We start from the raw sequence: 21,329 nt of genomic DNA, 5'->3' as shown, positions 1-21,329 counted from the left end.
AACCAAATTGAAAATGATAGTTCAAAACAGAATTTAAAAACCTAATTAAAACTAAGCATCAGAACAGAACAGAAATCAATCTTCATCTTCAGGTATGCCTAGGTGAGTCTTGAGCAGCTTCACCTCATGACCAAGATCATCAAACCTGTCAAGAATACCAGAAAATAAAGATTCATGTCTTCGAGACATTTCCATCAACGCATCAAGTTTATTTAGCATGATTTGCTCAAAAGGTGAGAATGGTTTTGGCTCAGCTTCTAGTTCTCTGCCAGGTTCAGCTTCCACCTATGGTGGCTGATCCTCATCATGTGACGGAACACCGTCTTCATCTCCTTTCCCCATATGATGCAAGGAAGATTTTTCAATCTTGTTCGAAGCATGTAAAACTATTTTCCTTTCCCCTGTCAAGTCCACACCTGCATTTTCAAAAATCTTTGACAACAACAGAGCATACGAAATTGGTCCATCTTCCTTCCGTCTAGCTTTCCACATACAATCATTAACGACTGATACCCAATCAATCTTAATTTTCTTCTTAACCACATGCATAAGTAAAATGTCATCTCTTGACATTTGGGCATGGTTATGTAAGCGAGGTTTCAACATCCAAGCAATGATAAAAGAAATTAAGTGGGAATTCTTTTTCATACCTCCCGCTAGAAACTTTTCATAGTTGGTATTCACCGGGTTCCTTTGACAGTCCCGAAAGGTCGTCAGTTCTTCAAAATCCCCAAAATTGAAGGGTTGGGGTTTCTCTCGTCCCGAGCCACTCAGCCCCGCAACAGCCTTCAATGTTGGCCCGTCCAACTTAATCATTTTTCCTTTCACCACCGATTGCATGATTCCCTCATTGCTTGTGGCAAAATAGAGGAATAACCTAATCAATTCAGGGTAATAGGGACCCTCCATTTCCAAAAACTTTCCCAGTTCTTGGTGCTCTAGAAGGGTTGGGAAACTGAAACCTTCATTTTTAAACCACTCAAGCTTAAGAGTCTTCGGAGGAATGATTCTTCGCCCAACATACCACTCAAAGTAGTATTCTTGAGTCTTCTCATCCGGGAACCACTTTGAAATCAGTTGCCCTGAGGGTAGAGGGCGTTTGCTCCCCCTCACTTCAAGCTTCTTAGGTCTCTTTGATGATGATTCCATGAGTGGGTATTGAAGAAGAAGAAGAATGAGAGAAAATGAGAGGGTTGAGAGAGTTAGGGTTTGTGGGTTTGAGAGAAAATGAGAAAATGAGAGAATGAGAGGTTTTTGAGAAGTTTTGCCCTAACAACTTCTGAGTGGGAGAGTTATAAGAGGTTTTAAGGGTTTGGCGCGTATTTAACCGTTCAAATGCTTCAGAAATTTTAAACGTCGCCCAGTTAATCGATTATTTATGCAAAGAATCGATTATTTGCATCAGCAAAATCCCTTTGAAAACATAATCTGATATGAATAATCGATTATTTTCAAGATAATCGATTATTACAGAGAGTAGTTTCTCCTAACTTTACCCAGATAATCGATTATTTGCAAGATAATCGATTATTCCAGTGGCCTTTCAGATTTCTCTTCTCAGATAATCGATTATTTCCCTAGATAATCGATTATTACAGTGACTCTTTAGAATCTTCTTACCAGATAATCGATTATTCCCCAAATAATCGATTATACCAGTGGTTCTTTGAATTCTTCATCTCCCAGATAATCGATTATTACCCAAATAATCGATTATTATCATGGGTTTACTTAAAATAATCGATTATATTTTAAGATAATCGATTATTCCAGAGAAGGTTTGCTTCTCAAAAATTTTATCCTTTCAAATTACACCAAGTCTAATTTGCCACTTGAATACTCTCTTCTATGTATTAATGTATCACACATTTCTAACTGTGACTCCCTTACTACCCCAACACATATATAAATATTAATCATATAAATAAACTAAAGAATAAAATTTTTAACGTTGGTAAAAGGGTTCACATAAAACCTTCATATTCATTTATCAATAACCAACATAATAATTGAAAATAAAACTTGAAAGTTTACAAATTGTTTTCAAAATCATATTTACAATTCCAAATCCATATAAAATCTATGTCCTAAAAATCCTCTGCCCCGATGTCACAATATCAGAGCATACCCACAATTCAACTGTTGGCATTCTACTCGTAGCCGGATCTTCCTCACCTAAAACATCCACAATTTATACGGTGAGAAAAGAAAATATCTATATGCAAAGTACATACAACCACATCATAATGAAATCTCATCATAATTCATATATATAAGCATGTATCATAATTTATCAATCCATCACCATCCACACAATTTTACGATTAACAATATCATTTCCACATCCATAATTCAAGCCAATCTTACAATTAACACTATGCCAAGACCTCGCCACATCTGACACAAGTGATATGGGTTATCAGTACAAGAATTCACACTCGCATCTTATTCACATTCCACATATCTCATTTCACATCCATATCTCAATCCATCACAATCCACACCAATCATACAATTAACACTATGCCAAGGCCACGCCACAACTAACACAAGTGATACGGGTTAATTGCCTCACTCATCCCACACCATGCCAGGGTCACGCCCTCCCTGTAGCATCACTTACCCAGGGACTGTGCCATCCCTAGTCATTAATGTGAGGAACCACAATCACATCGCAATCCACACAATCTCTTGTAATTAACCCTATACCAGGGCTGCCATAATCGACATAAGTGGTGTGTGTTAACTGTCTTACTCATCCCACACCATGCTAGGGTCACGCCCTCCCTGTAGCACCACCTACCCAGGGGCCGTGCTATCCCTAGTCATTAGTGTGAGGAAACACATCGTAATCACATTCATATCCACACAACATCTCATCTCATATCACAATTCCACATTACATACACAATTCCATATCACATACTCAACAGATAAGTCCAACAAAATAAGGGTTTACACACCCCTCAAGCAATTCACATCTAGATCATCAATTCTTATCAATCAATGCAATAATAACATTCATAAATTAATATAATAATCAACAGAATTACCAATTTAATATAATTTCAACATAAACAGTAAAATCCCCAATTGTTCCAAAACCTAGCTCACAGGCACTTTTCTACAATTTCGTTCTCTCTCTCAGATCATCATTCTTACAAATTATTAGCATATTTATAATCCTCAACACATACAGAATCTAATGGGATCATCAATTTCTCAAACAGAAGTCATCCAATTTTTCACAACCTAACTTACAGGCACTTTTCTATAATTTCGTTCTCTCTTCCAGAGCATCATTTTTACAAATAAATCATATATTCGTAGTCTTAAAGATATATAGAATCACATAAGACAATTAATTCTCCAAACAGAAATAATTATAAATTACTCATAACCCTAAGGGCTCTTCCTCTACCCAATTCCCTCATGTAACTCTACATATAAATAATCCCTTTTTCCCCCGTACCTGGATAAATAGGAACTAGGGCAAAACCTCCTCCTTTTTTTTCCTTTAACAGGGACCAGAACTAAAACTAGGGTAGAACCTCCTCCTTTAGATTCCTCTTGGTCTTCAGAAAGAAGGAGAGGGAAAAAAGAGAGAACAGAAGAGAAGAAAGAATGAGAATGAGAGGTGTGTGAAAAATGAGAAGTGAAGCCCCCTATTTATAGGAATTCTGGCTCACCTACCACTACGACCCGTTCTAAAAGTGGAACGGCCCATTCTGGGCCCTTCAAACCTACGTAAATTTCTCAACTGGAACGACCCATTTTAAAACCAGAACGGCCCGTCCTCAGTCCCAGCAGAACGGCCCGTTCCAGTTTCAGAACGACCCGTTCTTCAAACCAGAACAGCCCGTTCTCCAACCGGAACGACCCGTTCTCAACTACATTTTTAGGCAAATTCTTTATTCCGGAATGACCCGTTTCACTTTTGAAACGGCCCGTTCCGGGCAACGAATTGGGCCCAAGGTCTAGTGAAAATTGGGCTGTTATACTAACTATCACTCTCAAAGCATAATCAATTCAAACATTATTCATTGATTATTCCTAATTCAATTCTTAATTGGTTGAATCTTTCCCTTGGTAGAGGTTTTGTAAATATATCAGCTAATTGTTTGCTAGTCTTTACAAACTCTACAACACAATCATTCCTTTGAACATGATCTCTCAAAAAGTGGTGTCTTATCTCAATATGTTTTGTCTTAGAGCGCAAAGTTGGATTTTTGGTCAGATTTATTGCACTTGCGTTGTCACATCTCAAAGGTATTTTATTTATCTCAACTCCATAATCTCTTAATTGTTGCTTCATCCAAAGAATTTGAGCACAACAACTTCCAACAGCTATATACTCAGCCTCAGCTGTACTTAAGGCAACACAAGCTTGCTTTTTGCTATGCCATGAAACAAGTGCACTACTTAGTAGGTGACAAGTACCACTTGTGCTCTTTCTATCTCGTCTACACCCAGCATAGTCTGAATCTGAGTAGCCTATCAGACTTAGTGAGACTCCCTTTGGATACCACAAACCTACATTGGTTGTACCTTTCAAATATTTAAGAATTCTCTTTACACTCTTCATGTGAGATTCTTTAGGATTAGCCTAAAATCTTGCACATAGGCACACAACAAACATTATATCAGGCCTACTAGCTGTCAAATATAAGAGTGATCTAATGATACCTCTATACTTTGAACTATCAACAGCTATTCCTTTCTCATCTAAGTCAAGATTGCAATTGTTTGATATTGGTGTGGCAGCCTCCTTACACCCTTCCATACCAAACTTCAGAAGTTCATTGCAATACTTGCTTTGACTTATGAAAATTCCATCATTCATTTGTTTGACTTGCAACCCCAAAAAGAATGTAAGCTCCCCCATCATTGACATTTCAAATTCTCCTTGCATGGTTTTAGCAAATTCTTTACATAGAGAGGTATTTGTAGATCCAAATACAATATCATCCACATAGATTTGTACATACATTGTATCATTTTTAAACTTCTTGACAAACAAAATATTATCCACCTTCCCTCTTTCATAGTCATTCTCAATCAAAAATTTGCTCAACCTGTCATACCATGATCTTGGAGCTTGCTTCAATCCATAGAGTGACTTTTTGAGCTTGTACACATGATTAGGATTCTTAAAGTCCACAAAGCCTGATGGTTGTTCAATATACACTTCCTCTTGTATCAACCCATTGAGGAATGCACTTTTCACATCCATTTGATAAAGCTTGAAATTCATTATGGAGGAATAAGCAAGAAGTAATCTAATGGCCTCTATCCTTGCTACAAGGGCGAAAGTCTCATCATAATCAATTCCTTCTTCTTGATTATACCCCTTAGCCACTAGTCTTGCCTTATTTCTTAGAATTATCCCAGATTCATCAAGCTTATTTCTAAAAACCCATTTGGTTCCTATAATTGGATAATCTTTTGGTAATGGCACTAAATCCCACACTTCATTTCTTTCAGACTGATTTAGTTCCTCTTGCATGACCATTAACCAATGTTCATCTTTTAGTGCTTCATCAATGCTCTTAGGTTCAACTTATGACACAAATGCCATAGTGTTGCAGATATTCTTGATGGCACTTCTAGTTGAGACTCCCTTACCAATATTTCCAATTATGTTATCCATTGATAAGTCCGTAGAAGTTTTCCATTCCTAGGCAATTGTTCACATGTTTCCTTTGTGTTTTCATGTGATTCACTCTCTTTAGGCTTTTCATTTGGTTCACTTTCCAATAGAGGTTGATCAAGCAAATCAGTTAAGTCTTCAATTTCAGTTTGCCTTGTCTCTTGTTTGTTAGACTCATCAAATACCACATGGACAGACTCTTCTACAACCAGGGTTCTCTTATTATAAATTCTATAGGATTTACTATTTGTAGAGTATCCTAGAAAGATTGCCTCATCAGCCTTTGCATCAAATTTTCCAAGTTGCTATTTTCCATTGTTCAGCACATAGCACTTACACCCAAACACTCTAAAATATGAAATGTTAGGTGTTAAGTCTCAATTTTACCTCTTTTTGGATGAGGCTTATTGAACAAATTCCACTCATCCTTTGAACCATTGCAATATAATTGTTCTCTTTTTGGTTCATTTTGTGTGCAGATATAACTAAACCAAATTCATCTAACAATACCTTAATCCACCTCATTTTTTGTGCAGGTATTGAGGAAGAGTGGAAAGTTGAAGACTCTTAGGATTGGAAACCTAAGAAGCTAACGAGCAGAGAAGAGGTTCTGCGCCGGGCTCAATATAACCTGCGCTGGGCGTGACAAAAACAGAGTATTTCATATCTGCCAGTTATATTAAGCCGGGCGCAAAAGGAATTAAGCCGGGCGCAAAAAAGAATTAAGCCGGGCGCAAAAGGAATTGCGCCGGGCTTGTGTTGAGACAGAGAGTGCTTGACTTCTCTGGAAGAACTTGCGCCGGGCGCGAAGAATTGTGCGCCGGGCGCGGAACCCTAATCTGATCTCCCAGGCTCGTATTTGAAGCCATTTTCGGGGATCTTTCTCTCCATTCTCACATTGGGCGCCTCTAGGAGCTGCGGAAGGGATTCCCAGGGCTTGGGATCGTCCGTGTGCGGATCTTTCCTTCGGTTCTTCACTTCCTCTTCCATCTCTATTTTGTATTTGCCCTCTTTGTTGAGTGGTTTCACCCATTTTGTGGGGTTAGATGTAACCAACGTACTCTATTGTAATCTTTACGGTTTTAATGATATATATACATGTTGTTTTATTCTTTGTTGTGTTTGTTTCTATTCTTAATGCTTGCTTTGGATTGATCACCCTTTGCATGATTTAAGGTTCCATGGGTATTGGAAAATAACCTTTGAAACTAGTTCTGAAACATATGCCTAGTGGTGATTGTATCTAGGGATAGAGCTTGACCCATTAGTAGTCTTAAACCCTAGCCCGTAATGCGGGTGTAGATATTGGGTACTCAAGGGATTGATATTCAATATCCGCACCTAGGCTCTTTCTCTAAGGGATTAGGTTTGAGTAAACTCTTGGGTTGACTAAGCAATGAATTCAACAAGAGATTAAGGATACATTAGTGTTACGTTTGGTGAAATCTGACCCCCACAACCTCACAATACCACAATACCATTCCTTACCTTTTCCACTCACAAAACAATATTTATTTACAGCTTTCATTCCAATAGTCACAACTTTGAATTCACTGCACAAACTATGAAATTGGAATTATTCTTTAGTCACGAATAGTCAATAAATGCTTATATTACCTTCTAATCCCTGTGGATACGATATTTTTACTACTTGAACGGCCGGTATACTTGCCGTGTTTGAGACCGTTGATAGAATTAAACGAATTTACAAATATTAACAAAAGCACTTCAACGGAAATCTCAACAAGTTTTTGGCGCCGTTGCCGGGGATTAGAATGGCGATTTAGTATTTGTAGCTATTTGTGACTTATTCTTTGTTTTTATTGTTATTTTTATTTGTGTGTTGGTAATGAATTGTTGAAGCTAACCTGTGCGCTCTAGTCCTCTGCTTTCTCTTGTATGCAAGGAACTGTGAACTAGATTGACCAATTCCTCTAAGCAGTTGCTGAGCAATCCTCAGATTGAGCACAAAGCAAGGAGGAACAAGAGCAACAAGAGGAGAAGGAGAATCAGAGCACTTCAAGTTGGTCACCGTCAGGCTCGGGACAGTAAACAAGCGCTTCCTGGGAGGCAACCCAGAGATCTGACTTTGTTTATGTGTTTGTCCTTTCATTCTGTTGTAGATTTTAGTGTTAATGTTTGTTATGCATGATTGTTTTGTGTACACGTTGTTTGTGTTATATGATGGTTTGTGGTATGTATTGTTTTGTGTTAGATGTTGATTGTTAGAATCATGCTTGAGTGGGTAAATATAGGGTACATCTTGTTGGGAGTGCGAGGAAGAGGTAACTCTGTATCTAGGTGGAAATCAGGCCTTATCTCAAAGTAAATTTAGGCAAAACTGACCATATCAGGGTTATGCGCCCGGCGCGCTTCACCTCGCGCCCAGCACAAGACTCGAATTGTGGTCTCTGGAACCCACCACGCCGGGCGCGTTTAACGCACGCCCGGCGCGATATCAGATTTTGACACCTCGTTGATTTTTACTGATATTAAGCCCGGCGCATCTGTGTTAAGCCCGGCGCACCACATTCCTGACAGCCCATATTTATCTGTTTTCAATCATGTTTCTTTATGTTCTGTTGTATGTTGTATGTTTGTGTGCTTTATGTTGCATTGTTATAGTTCATTTCCGTGTGCATGCATGTTGTGCTTAATTTTGGTCTAAGGATATTCTCCATTTTTGCTATATTTGCTTGGTCATCACTGTGTATAATTTTTGTGCTCACCATGTTCTTTCATGAGTACACTCTGCAATCACTTCTGGTTACCAGGACTTTCAGGCGTATACTGGTTGGCCTGGGGACCAGGCTCCTAAGTTTGGGGGAGTGGAGCTGCTGAGGTTGATGGAGTTGATGATGGTGGAGCAGCTCTTGGAGATGATGATGACCAGACCCCATAGATGGAAGCAGACGGAGCCTACCTTAGTTTACCTTTGTTATTGCAATTTACTTTTCTGTCTTTTATTTTCAGTATTTAACTGTTTTTATATATAGTCTTTTTGATGATTACTCTGTTGGTTCTTTTTGTGAATAGTCTGCCTTAGCATGGTTTTTAATCTTGTTGATACTTGTTTTGCTTGTGGTCGATTCTGGATTATAGTTTGCTTGATGTTTATGGTGTGTGTACCTTAGACATTTTCAAGTCACATTAGATCTTTAGTTCATGACTAGTTGCATACGGGTTTCAATGTTGATCATAGAACTGAGCTGAGTTTGATAGTTTGTGGATGCATAGCCGGGTGAGGTTTGAGCCTAAATACCTATGAGTGAACTACGCTTAGGTTGCATGATAGACTTTGCTTGAGTTTCCCTGGTGGTTTGCTTATGTTGTGCACTTATATGATCAAGGCATTTACATTTCCATATTTTGTTAATCATCTAAGCCAAAAAGCCATATCCACTTTCCACTTGACCCATACCTTCCTAAGCCTAAACACCACACCTTCCACTTGTCCCAAACCATGGAAAATTAACCATAACCTTTGCCTTGGTTAAGAGAGCAAAATGATGACATCAAATAAGTTTGGGAGAGTTGAAGAATGAGGAAATTTGGGAAGAAGAAAGTATGTGGTCAGCCATTACAAAAAAACAAAAAAAAACAAAAAAACAAAAAAACAAAAAACAAAAAACAAAAAACAAAAAACAAAAAACAAAAAGCAAAACAAAAACAATAAGGCTAATGGCTTGGATCCGGTAAAGGGCATGTGCCAAAATGTTGTATTGGGGTATGGAGAGGGGCATCAATGTAAAATCTTATTTGCTCTCTTAAGCTATAGCACCTTCAATCCTTGAAAAACCATAAAACTGCTACCGCTTGACGCTGCTTGACCCAGATTGCCCTAATAAAGACCTTGTGATAAGTGTCTGCATTTGTTTTACCACTGGTTTCATTTGGAAACGAAGAGCAAAGTTGAATTATGTGGCGTGAGTAGTAGACTAGAGAGAAACACTCACCCTGATACACTAGTGTGCATAGAGAGAAACATTTTCCTAGTGAGGATGCATACACAGATAGTCATTACTCTTCTCAGCTCTTTGATCTCTTTTGAAACCTTTGTTTGCACCTTGTCATGTTCTATTGCAATAATTGTGATTGGAAATTCATCTGAGGTTCATGCTTGCGAAAAGAAGATACAAGTGAACTAGGATGTAGAAATTGACTCACTTGCATTGTTTGTTATCTGCTAGATTAATTACCTTTTGCTTGAGGACAAGCAAGGTTCTAAGTTTGGGGGAGTTGTTAAGTCTCAATTTTACCTCTTTTTGGATGAGGCTTATTGAACAAATTCCACTCATCCTTTGAACCATTGCAATATAATTGTTCTCTTTTTGGTTCATTTTGTGTGCAGATATAACTAAACCAAATTCATCTAACAATACCTTAATCCACCTCATTTTTTGTGCAGGTATTGAGGAAGAGTGGAAAGTTGAAGACTCTTAGGATTGGAAACCTAAGAAGCTAAGGAGCAGAGAAGAGGTTCTGCGCCGGGCTCAATATAACCTGCGCTGGGCGTGACAAAAACAGAGTATTTCATATCTGCCAGTTATATTAAGCCGGGCGCAAAAGGAATTAAGCCGGGCGCAAAAAAGAATTAAGCCGGGCGCAAAAGGAATTGCGCCGGGCTTGTGTTGAGACAGAGAGTGCTTGACTTCTCTGGAAGAACTTGCGCCGGGCGCGAAGAATTGTGCGCCGGGCGCGGAACCCTAATCTGATCTCCCAGGCTCGTATTTGAAGCCATTTTCGGGGATCTTTCTCTCCATTCTCACATTGGGCGCCTCTAGGAGCTGCGGAAGGGATTCCCAGGGCTTGGGATCGTCCGTGTGCGGATCTTTCCTTCGGTTCTTCACTTCCTCTTCCATCTCTATTTTGTATTTGCCCTCTTTGTTGAGTGGTTTCACCCATTTTGTGGGGTTAGATGTAACCAACGTACTCTATTGTAATCTTTACGGTTTTAATGATATATATACATGTTGTTTTATTCTTTGTTGTGTTTGTTTCTATTCTTAATGCTTGCTTTGGATTGATCACCCTTTGCATGATTTAAGGTTCCATGGGTATTGGAAAATAACCTTTGAAACTAGTTCTGAAACATATGCCTAGTGGTGATTGTATCTAGGGATAGAGCTTGACCCATTAGTAGTCTTAAACCCTAGCCCGTAATGCGGGTGTAGATATTGGGTACTCAAGGGATTGATATTCAATATCCGCACCTAGGCTCTTTCTCTAAGGGATTAGGTTTGAGTAAACTCTTGGGTTGACTAAGCAATGAATTCAACAAGAGATTAAGGATACATTAGTGTTACGTTTGGTGAAATCTGACCCCCACAACCTCACAATACCATTCCTTACCTTTTCCACTCACAAAACAATATTTATTTACAGCTTTCATTCCAATAGTCACAACTTTGAATTCACTGCACAAACTATGAAATTGGAATTATTCTTTAGTCACGAATAGTCAATAAATGCTTATATTACCTTCTAATCCCTGTGGATACGATATTTTTACTACTTGAACGGCAGGTATACTTGCCGTGTCTGAGACCGTTGATAGAATTAAACGAATTTACAAATATTAACAAAAGCACTTCAACGGAAATCTCAACATTAGGCTTCCTTCCATTGTAAATTTCATAGGGTGTTTTCTTTAATATAGGCCGGATCAGAACTTTGTTTAACACATAACAAGCTGTGTTAATAGCATCAGCCCAAAAATATTTTGGCAATTTTGTTTCATTTAACATTGTCCTAGCAAGTTCTTCTAAGGACCTATTCTTCCTCTCAACAACCCCATTTTGTTGAGGTGTCCTAGGTGATGAGAAATTATGGTTTATACCATGTTCCTCACAGAATTTTTGAAACATTATGTTTTGAAATTCACCTCCATGGTCACTTCTTATAGAGGTAATGTTTGAACACTTTTCATTTTGAACAAGCTTGGGTAGTCATCAACAATCACTAAACCATGTGTATCTTGAGTAGTCATCAACAATCACTAAACCATAGTAGTTTCCACCTTAGCTCATGGTTTTTGAAGGACCAAACAAATCCATGTGAATTAATTGCAAAGGTCTAGTTGTGGAAATCTGATTTTTGCTTTTAAAGCTAGCCTTCACTTGCTTGCCCTTTTGACAAGCATCACATAGTTTGTCCTTACTAAATTTGAGTTTAGGTAAACCAACCACTAATTCTTTCCTACTCAGTTTATTCAAATGATCCATATGAATATGTGCAGCTCTCCTATGCCAAAACCATATATTTTCTTCTTGATTTATTAAGCACTTAGTTTTTGAAATTGCTATTGAGTGTTCTAAGTCAAGCATGTATATATTGTCAATTCTTTTTCCTATGAATCTGATTTCTTTAGTCTTTTTATCACATATCAAGCAACATGTATTATCAAATTCAATTTTAAAGCCTTTGTCACTTAGTTGACTTATACTCAGCAAATTATGTTTCAATCCATCAACAAACAATACATTCTCAATCAATGTTTGAGAGGAGGAGTTACCAACATTGCCATGGCCAAGAATTCTCCCTTTGTTGTTGTCACCATAGGTAACATACCCTTCATTCTTCAATTTCAGACTTGAGAACTCCATATTTCCTAGAATAGCAATTCCTTATTGTATGACCTCTTTTACAGCAATAAAAACAAGTTGTTTGTCTAGAGAAATTGCTTTTAAATTTTCTAAAATTTTGGTTTTTCTTAAAAGCTTCTTTCTTTGACTTAAATGGCATGCTCATGCTTTGATTAAAACCAAGTCCACTCCTATCAAAAGTGTTTCTTTGTTTTCCCAAAAGAATATTTAAATTTGCATTTCCATTAGTGAACTTTGCAAGAGTGGATTTTAAATTAGCATTTTCTTTTTCAAAAGTCTTGCCATTTTCACAAACATCTTTTGAGGAGGTGGAGTTTTCACAATGAGCTTCACTAAAGTTAAACATAGTTTGAAGATTTTCATGCTCATGTTTCAAATCCTCAAGCTCTTGTTCAACTTTAATTAAAGCATTTTCATACCATTTCAGCTTGTTTTTCAGCTTTGAATTCAAGGCATCTAATTTCACAGCCTCTTCATGAATTTGTATAAAAGCTTCTTGGAGTTGATCATAGTCCGGATTAGATTCAAGGTCAGAATCACTTACAATTGTGTCTTGGTCAGCTCTAGCCATCAAACACAAGTTGTTCTCCTCATATTCGGATTCATCACTTGTTGTGCTTGAGTCATTATCTTCCCAAGCAATGTAGGCTCTCTTCCCTTTTCCATTTCTCTTACTTTTCTTATCCTCTTGTTGCTTCTTCAAGAGGTTTGGACACTCAGCTTTCATGTGCCCCGGTTTTCCACATTCAAAGCAATTGAAGGAGGATGTACTTGCTTCCTCTTTCTTGTTTGTCTTTCTATTGAATTTGTAGGGGGAATTTTTCTTTCTCCTTATGAATTTTCTGAACTTCTTCACCAGCAAATTGAAGTTCTCAGTTTCGGAATCATCGGAGCTTGATTCTTCACACACCTCTTTTTCTTTGGCAGATTTCAAGGCTTTCAATGACACTCCTTTGCCTTTCTTGTCCTGCTGTTCATTTTCTTCAAATATGTGCAGCTTTTGCTCATGCTCTCTTAGCTTCCCAAAGAGAGTAGCAAGTGTCAAGGAGGTCAAATCCTTTGATTCTTCAATGGCTGTCACCTTTGCTTGCCATGATCTGTCCAAGCATTGTAGCACTTTCAAATTCAGCTTTTCTTTCTCAAATTTCCTGCCAAGGTCAACAAGGTGATTTATCAAGTGTGTAAATCTCTTTTGAAAATCAGAAATAGATTCACCATTTTGCATTCTAAACAGCTCACATTCTCTAATGAGAGTATGCTTTCTTGATCTCTTTACATCACATGTTCCTTCATGAGTGACTTGCAAAGTATCCCACATTTCTTTAGCAGATATGCATTGTGAAATTCTAAAAAATTCATCAATTGACAATACAGATGTTATGATGTTTTTGGCTCTCTTGTCATGTTGGGCTCTTTTCTTTTCCTCATCGCTCCACTCACTCCAATGTTTTTCTTTAAGCTCGTCACCATCTTTTTTCATAGGGATATAGGGTCCATTTTCTATTGCATCCCATACAGCAATATCAATAGCTTCAATGAAAATTCTCATCCTAATTTTCCAATAGACATAGTCTTCACCATTAAAAACAGGAGGTCTATGAATAGACACACCTTCACCATAGGGTAGGTTGTTGTTGGCCATTTTTGAAATCTTGAATAATTCTCAAGAACCTTGCTCTAGATACCAATTGTTAGAAAAGAATGACACAATCCAAGAGGGGGGGTGAATTGGATTCTATGACCCTTTAAAAAATTTCAGAGTACTTAGGATCTTTATTTCACTTAAACTTTTCTAAAACAAAATTTTCAATGAAGTTTCTTCAAAGACTTGCTTATAGAAAAATGAATGCTATATGCTTTCTTGATTACAAAATAATGAGGTTCAAATGTAATGCTCTAATTCAGATTAAACCATCAATATTCACACACACATGTTAATCAAGAATTATCTTATTTAATGTTTAACCAAGATATTACTCAAAGTAAAAGATAAAGGTAGAAGAAGATTGCACAAGTATTTTATACTGGTTCAACCACTCCACATGTGACCTACATCCAGTCCTCAATCAGCACCTGATCAAGATTTGTTCCACTATCTCGATGAAGAAGGTTTACAAGCATACCACACATGCATATACTTCAACACTAAAGATAACCACTTTCTTGACCCCAAGAAAGCACCCCTTGTAGAAACCCACTACAAGAAACCTTACCACTTGAGAAACCCTTCTCAAGATTTTTACAAGTATTCACAAAGAATAAAGGGACGAATTCACCTGGAATTCAGAAGCAAATCTTAATCTTCCCCTTTCAAGAATGTGATGATGATGATGATCCTCTTTCAAAGTTTTTCACAAACGTTTTTCTTCTTGGATTCACAAAGAAAACTCTCCAAGATTGTCACAAAGACTCCACAAAAAACGCTTTTCTAAATTTAATTATCAGTTCTAACTCTTGTCTGAAGTTTCTAAAAGTTCAAACTATTTATAAAAGTTTCAGACCCAGATAATCAATTATTTTAAAGAATAATCGATTATTTTGTTCTTCAGGTTTTTTGGAAACCAACCAAGAACAATATAATCGATTATTTTGCTGGATAATCGATTATTCTAGAGAGTCATTTCTGGGATAATCGATTATTTGGAAAATAATCGGTTATTGCAGCAAGGCATCCCATTTTGCCTGTTGCTGGAATAATCGATTATATTTAATAATAATCGATTATTTTGAGTTAGTTTTGAAAACTTCGTTTTAAGTCTCAAAATAACTTTTTAGCCCTTTTAACTTATCATCATACACTCTCTAATTAGTTTAGATATAGATTTAGCTTATGCACACAGCACACACAACACATAAAATCATTCAAAACAATTTATACACTAATTCCTATTACATAGCACTTTCTTTGACTTTGTTTTTGTCTTCTAAGTTGTTGTTGTTTGTTGTTATCTTTGAGACATATTTTGTGATCATCAAAACTCCTTTAAGCTTCAGAGATAATCTTGACCTCATCAAGTTCAGGCTCCTCTAAGCTCAACAATAAGATCTTATTACAAAGGAGGATAAGAAGTATCATCTTTCAAGATCTATGAGCCATTACTATCCTTCATGGCCATCCAATGAAAAAATGATGCATTAATCTAGTTGAGTTTCTTAAGGCGGTGAAAGGCCCGATCTTCATATCCACTATTAAGTAATCAATCAACATAAGTACATATATATCATATGGAATAGGAAAACCAACTTTTATTTTTTGTCTTCCTCATGATATATTAAGATACCACAACCCAATCAATAATAATTCCATGTATCAACATATATAAGAGATTAATGTCTTCATTTGATAATTGGGCATGATTGCTCACCTTGGGTGTAGGGACTCATGAAACAATGTAGGCCAACAATCTTTCTTCCATCTTCATCTAATAAGTCAAATAATGTTTATAAAATCTTGTAGGATCAATTGGACAATCCCTAAAGGTTTGATCCTTATCATAACCTTCCACTATCTTACTTATGGCCTCATGAACTCCACAAGTTGTGATTGCACCTTATGTTAACCAAACTTTGGCAATAAGGGCTCTCTTGGTCCCTTTAACAATGTCTACCAATACACCATCTTTAAAGTGAAGGGTACTGTAAAATACCTTTAGAAACTCCTAATAATATTTCACATTTAGCTACAAAATCACTTTTAAACCTTAAAGCTCCAAAAGATAAGGGAAGTTGAAGGCATGGCTTCTTGATGAAGGCATTGTTGTGAAAATAAAACAAGGTAGAAAGATTTTTTGAAGTGTTTAGAGTTTGGGTGTGAGGATGAGGTATGGTTAGAGTGATATATAGTGGTGTAAGAGTAGTGAGTTTTACCGTGAGTGATTGAGGGTAATGGATGTACAAAGAGTTTAAATGGTTGAGGGCTAGTGCATAAATCTACTGGTTGAATGTATTGTTTGTGCTTAAGAAACGTAAATAATCAATTATTTTATGTGAGATAAGCTTCAACAGGTGCACAAATAGTTGATTATTGCCTAGCATGGTCGATTATTCTATCGACCAATTTATAGGTGGCTCGCAAATAATCACTTATTGTGTGGCATAATTGATTATTTGTTGTAGATATGGAATTTAAAGGGTTCTTTTCACAAAAGAATCGATTATTAAGGGAGATAATAATATATTTTGCATAATAATGGTTCTTGAAAAATATCAAGAGTTGGAATTCCATGCCAACCCTCAACCAATTAAATGAGAGTGATAATAAGGGTTCTCTTTATCACTCTCATTAAAACCCAATACTTTCACCCCACTCTAAATCACTCTAACCCCACCTCACTCCCAAACTTTAAACTCTCTTAAAATTATTTCTCAATTGTTTTCTCCTAATAATAATGTCTCATTAAGAGACCTATAAAGATGGAGTCTAGGGGTTCCTAGAGACTACTTGTTCTCCCTCAACTTGTTATTGAGAAATAATCTTAGATGGAGCTTTGGTTTGGAAATGAAGAAGATAGTGTTAAGTACAAGCACTTTCATGATTTAAGGTTAATCATCCCACCTCAACCTCAGATAGCTGAAAGGTCAATGCTTCAACTTTCCCAATCTTTTAGAGGTTCACATTATAAAAGTGTTTGTGTAGCTTGATATGAAATACTATTAGGAGCTTGTAAAGGTATTTTACACCACCCTTCACTTTAAAAATGATGAATTGATAGCTACTATTAAAGTGACTAGGATAGACCTTCCCTTTGAAGTTTGGTTAGTAGTGTGAGGAATCACAACTAGTGTATTAAAAGTTCATGGGCCATTACTAAGGTGATGGAAGATTATGGTAAAGATCAAACTTTTAGGGATTGTATGATTGTTACTACAAAATCTTATAAACATTATTTGACTAGTGAGATGAAGATGGAAAAGAATTGTTGACCTAAATTGTTGTTTGAATTCTTACATACAAGGAAGAAATCATGCTCAATTATCCAATGAATACATTATTCTCTTACATGTGTTGAAACATGGAATTCTTATAATAAATTAGGTTGTGACATTTGAAGATATGATGATGAAGACAATAATAAGAGTTGATTTTCCTATTTCGTATGTTATCCATGTATTTAGACTAATTGATTACTTTAAGGTGGATGAGACTTTCACCATCTTAATGAACTCCAACCAAATTAATACCCAATCATATTCTAGTCGATCATACTGAGATTATTTTTGAAATCTAGATTAATAGCCAAGTCACATGGTTTATCAAATTTTCTAATTTTGTTGGTTAAAATTAATCCATAAAGATCAAATTGGTGTAAAAAATAAGAACATCATATGGTTTATCAAAAAGAGTTTGAATTGACAATTTTTTTTCCTAAATCATAACTATTAACCGAGAAAGAAAAAAGAGACAGAGTACAATATGTTATAAGAGGGCACTATTTATTAGCTCACTCACCGTAAACACCACCAATCTTATATAATAAATAGACAATACTAAAGTTAAGTTTGAACAATGTGTACCAAAAGAGAGCAGGAAAAATTAAAATAAAACATATTCAAATTAATATCATACTTTTCAAAATATTATAAAAGGTATCTATTTGTTGGATGGCAAATTGGGGGTGTGCTAAAAAGCTAAATCGATCCCTAGTTGATTTGATTCAAATTAAAAAAAAAATTGATCCATTTAGCAAAAAAAATCAAATAGAATTTGTAAAAGAGTTAATCACCTATACATTACTAGTGTAAAATTTTTTTACACTAGCAACTAATTATATCTTTTAATTAAGCCATGTCACTATAAACACATTTACTTTTAACAGTGACATGACATAATTAAAAGATATAATTGGTTCCTAGTGTAAAAAAACTTTACACTGGCCGTGTATAGGTAATTAACTCTTTGTAAAATCGATATGGTTACCCGATTCATCTTTACAAAGTGAATCGATTTGGTTTAAAATAATTTAAAAAAAAAACAATTCTTATATCTATATATATATATCTATACTAATATATAAAGGGATACCCTTTTCGGTAACCACCTTGATCTCTACTTTTTTTGACCATTATACCCTTTTATTTCAAAAAATTAGAAATAATATTTTTTAATCAAATTTAAGAACTTAAAACTAATAAACCTATACTAATATATAAAGGGGATACTACTTTCAATAACTATTTTTGTTTCAATTTTTCATGGACCATTTTATCCTTTGTTTATTTTTCAATAACTACATTTTTTATGGATAATTTCTCATTTTTTTTCCTTTATTTATTTATTTATTTATTTTAATACAATGCAGGCACGAAGTGCATTTTTCCTGCTAGTATATATAAAGGAGATACATTTTAGTAACTACTTTTTTGGTCTCCACTTTCTAGTGGACATTTATACTCTTGAATGTAAAAAGAAAAAAATCTCATATCTTCCATAATTTCTAATATTTGTCTGTGTATAATTATAAGAGGCACGAAGTGCCTCGACCCCTCTTGTGAATATAAAGTAAATAATCACTCCGATCCAATTTTAAAAAATCTGATCCATATTTATTAAAAATCAAACAAATCAAACACCCCTATGAAAAATCTGATCCATGAATAATGAGTGTAAAAAAGAAAAGACTTACAAACATTAATGGCTGATAACTTCGATTGACTCGATTAGGATTTGAATGTGTTGAATTCCGATTGAGTTACTTGCTAACTTGTTCGTTGGGAGAAAATGTGTGACTATGATGATCTATGATGATTGGTGTGGTGTTGTGAGCAACTAAATCTGCCATCGTGAAAATAGACTAATAGAAGAAGGTTACGATGACAATTAACGGTGGTTTGTGATGGTGAAAGAAAGAGACAATGAAGGTGAAACAAGGTTGGATCCTATTAGAGATCAACAAATGGGGTTAAGCGGGGAAGGGCAACATATGCTAGAGACAATGACAACTTAGGGTTTCTAGTTAGTACTTTATATAACTTGAAAATTAGGGTACTATGAACCACTACTATATAGTTATATTTTATGGGCCATTTAGATTTTTTGGGTTTGGGCCGAATTGACTTACTTTTTTTTTTTTAAATGTCACATGTTCGGTTAGGTTTGGTTACTGATGTTACAAAAAGACCAAAATCAAGACTGACCCGTTCCAAATTGTATTTTTAATTCACCTAATATATAGTTATGTCAAACCCACCCACACACACACACACCCATACACACACACACACACACACACACACACATATATATATATATATATATATATATATTATTTTATTTTATTTTGTTCATTTAGCTTGGTTTTGGATCAGATTGGGTCGTCTACTCACGAGTAATGTTTTAAAAAGAAAGTGTAACAAATGGGAATTAAATGCATCATAGTGAAAAAGAAAAAAACAAATGCTCCACTAAGCACTTGCAACAACATATTTACTTGAAATATATACAACTTAAATAATTTTTATAATATATCACTAATTTTAATTTATATATATATATATTTAATAGTATAATACATATACACATATTATATATGATTTTGTGACATTAATTATAAGTATATCAACTTTTATATATTAAGCACAAACCTCTAATTTGTATGAGAATGTTTTTAGAAAAAAAATTTCACAAGAGGGTTTTTAGGGATTTTTTAACTTCTTCTCTAATTTAGTTTTTATTTATCATAATTATTTATGAATTAAATTTTAATATTTTTAAAATAAATTATCAATAAATAAAAACAATATTATATTACAATACAAATTATTTATCAAAATCTTCCATATCTATTTATACAAATTTTAGATATGATTTATATATTCAAGTAAAGTATTTATTTGTATATATAATCTATTATAAAATTTTGTTATATATAATATATATTTTGCATGTGCATTACACATGCTAAAATACTAGTTATACATATATAATAATCCTAGCAGTCGGTCAAACCCACTAAATACAACTAGTCCATCTACATTGAGGTAGGTCCAAAAAGATCAACACATCATCACTCACATGGACTCAAAAGGACTCCACCAATAGCCTATCTCTCTACTCCCATATCATAGTCCAACCATATAAAAATATGCAAGGGTAAACTAGTATTCAAAAATAATCAATAATAATTAGTATAAATATAGGAATTTCTATACTATTAATATAAACAACTCAACAACATTATTTACACATCATTAACTATACCAACTCTTCAACATGACATATAATAGCACCACATGAATCAAATTGAGCAACACGCCACATGGCATATGCATCATATAACTTAACAACTAAACCAAATAGGCATAACAGTAAACTACATAGGCACAAAAATCAATTACATGCGTCATCACGCATTTCAATTACGAAGATCTTCTACAAATACAAGTAAATAGTTTAAGAGGCTTGATCTTATCAAATCAACAACCTAATCTTTTCAATCGATCTAGATCAACAACCAATTTGGATAAAATTCACAACACGATTTCTTGGATTTTGTCACTTAAATTATGAAATTTAGTATTCTTGTTAGGATATAACAACTTGGGTGTGAGTCTACCACGACATTAGTTTGTATAACTAAGTCACCTATGGGATTAACCCACTAACTACCCTTCAAATACTATTCCTTTTCTAGTATTTGATTAGGGATTTTGGCTCTAAACCTTGTACCTTACATTAATTTGATCACTGTATACATGTATGTGTCGACCTTATCCACATACTGCATCAACTAAAGTCTTAAAATTGACTAAATAATTTTCTTCAAGGGTCAACTTACTAAGAAGAGTTTTCAATAATTGAGCTCGTAGAGTACCATATCAATATCCTCAAAATGGGGTATTCAACTTTTAAACAATCCCTCCTTTAGTCCTAAGTCGATCAACACAACTCCAATATCATGCCTTAAACTTTTTCAACACAACTACTCAACTCAACAACATAAAACTCAACTCAATTTCAACCATTAAATCATTTAAATACGTTATCATAGATCAATGTATAAAGATTCAACATCATACATCAACATTCAACATATAACACAATTTAATCAATCATATAACATATAATAGATTCAACT

General features: G+C 35.2%; 1 protein-coding gene across 2 annotated transcripts; it reads right to left on the bottom strand.

The window, feature by feature from the left end:
• Positions 1-1,963: 1,963 nt before the first annotated feature.
• LOC145951743 (uncharacterized) lies at positions 1,964-19,303 on the bottom strand. 2 transcript variants are annotated; one of them, XM_083063701.1, is made up of 3 exons: positions 12,800-13,523; positions 12,165-12,260; positions 1,964-2,175 (listed from the first exon to the last, which is right to left on the bottom strand). In XM_083063701.1, the coding sequence occupies exons 1-2, from the start codon at positions 13,478-13,480 to the stop codon at positions 12,237-12,239; spliced, it is 705 nt and encodes a 234-aa protein (XP_082919827.1). In that variant the 5' UTR covers positions 13,481-13,523; the 3' UTR covers positions 1,964-2,175; positions 12,165-12,236. The 2 variants fall into 2 exon arrangements, 1 of the variants encoding a protein (XP_082919827.1); XR_014429649.1 differs by lacking the exons at positions 12,165-12,260; positions 12,800-13,523 and adding an exon at positions 18,879-19,303.
• Between the last annotated feature and the right edge of the window lie 2,026 nt (positions 19,304-21,329).

This window comes from Cajanus cajan, chromosome 9, assembly GCF_000230855.2.
Source record: "Cajanus cajan strain Asha chromosome 9, NIPB_CcT2T_4, whole genome shotgun sequence".
NCBI classification, from domain to species: Eukaryota; Viridiplantae; Streptophyta; class Magnoliopsida; order Fabales; family Fabaceae; genus Cajanus; species Cajanus cajan.
Note: the sequence above shows the minus strand (reverse complement) of the source record. Positions and strands in the feature narration are given on the sequence as shown.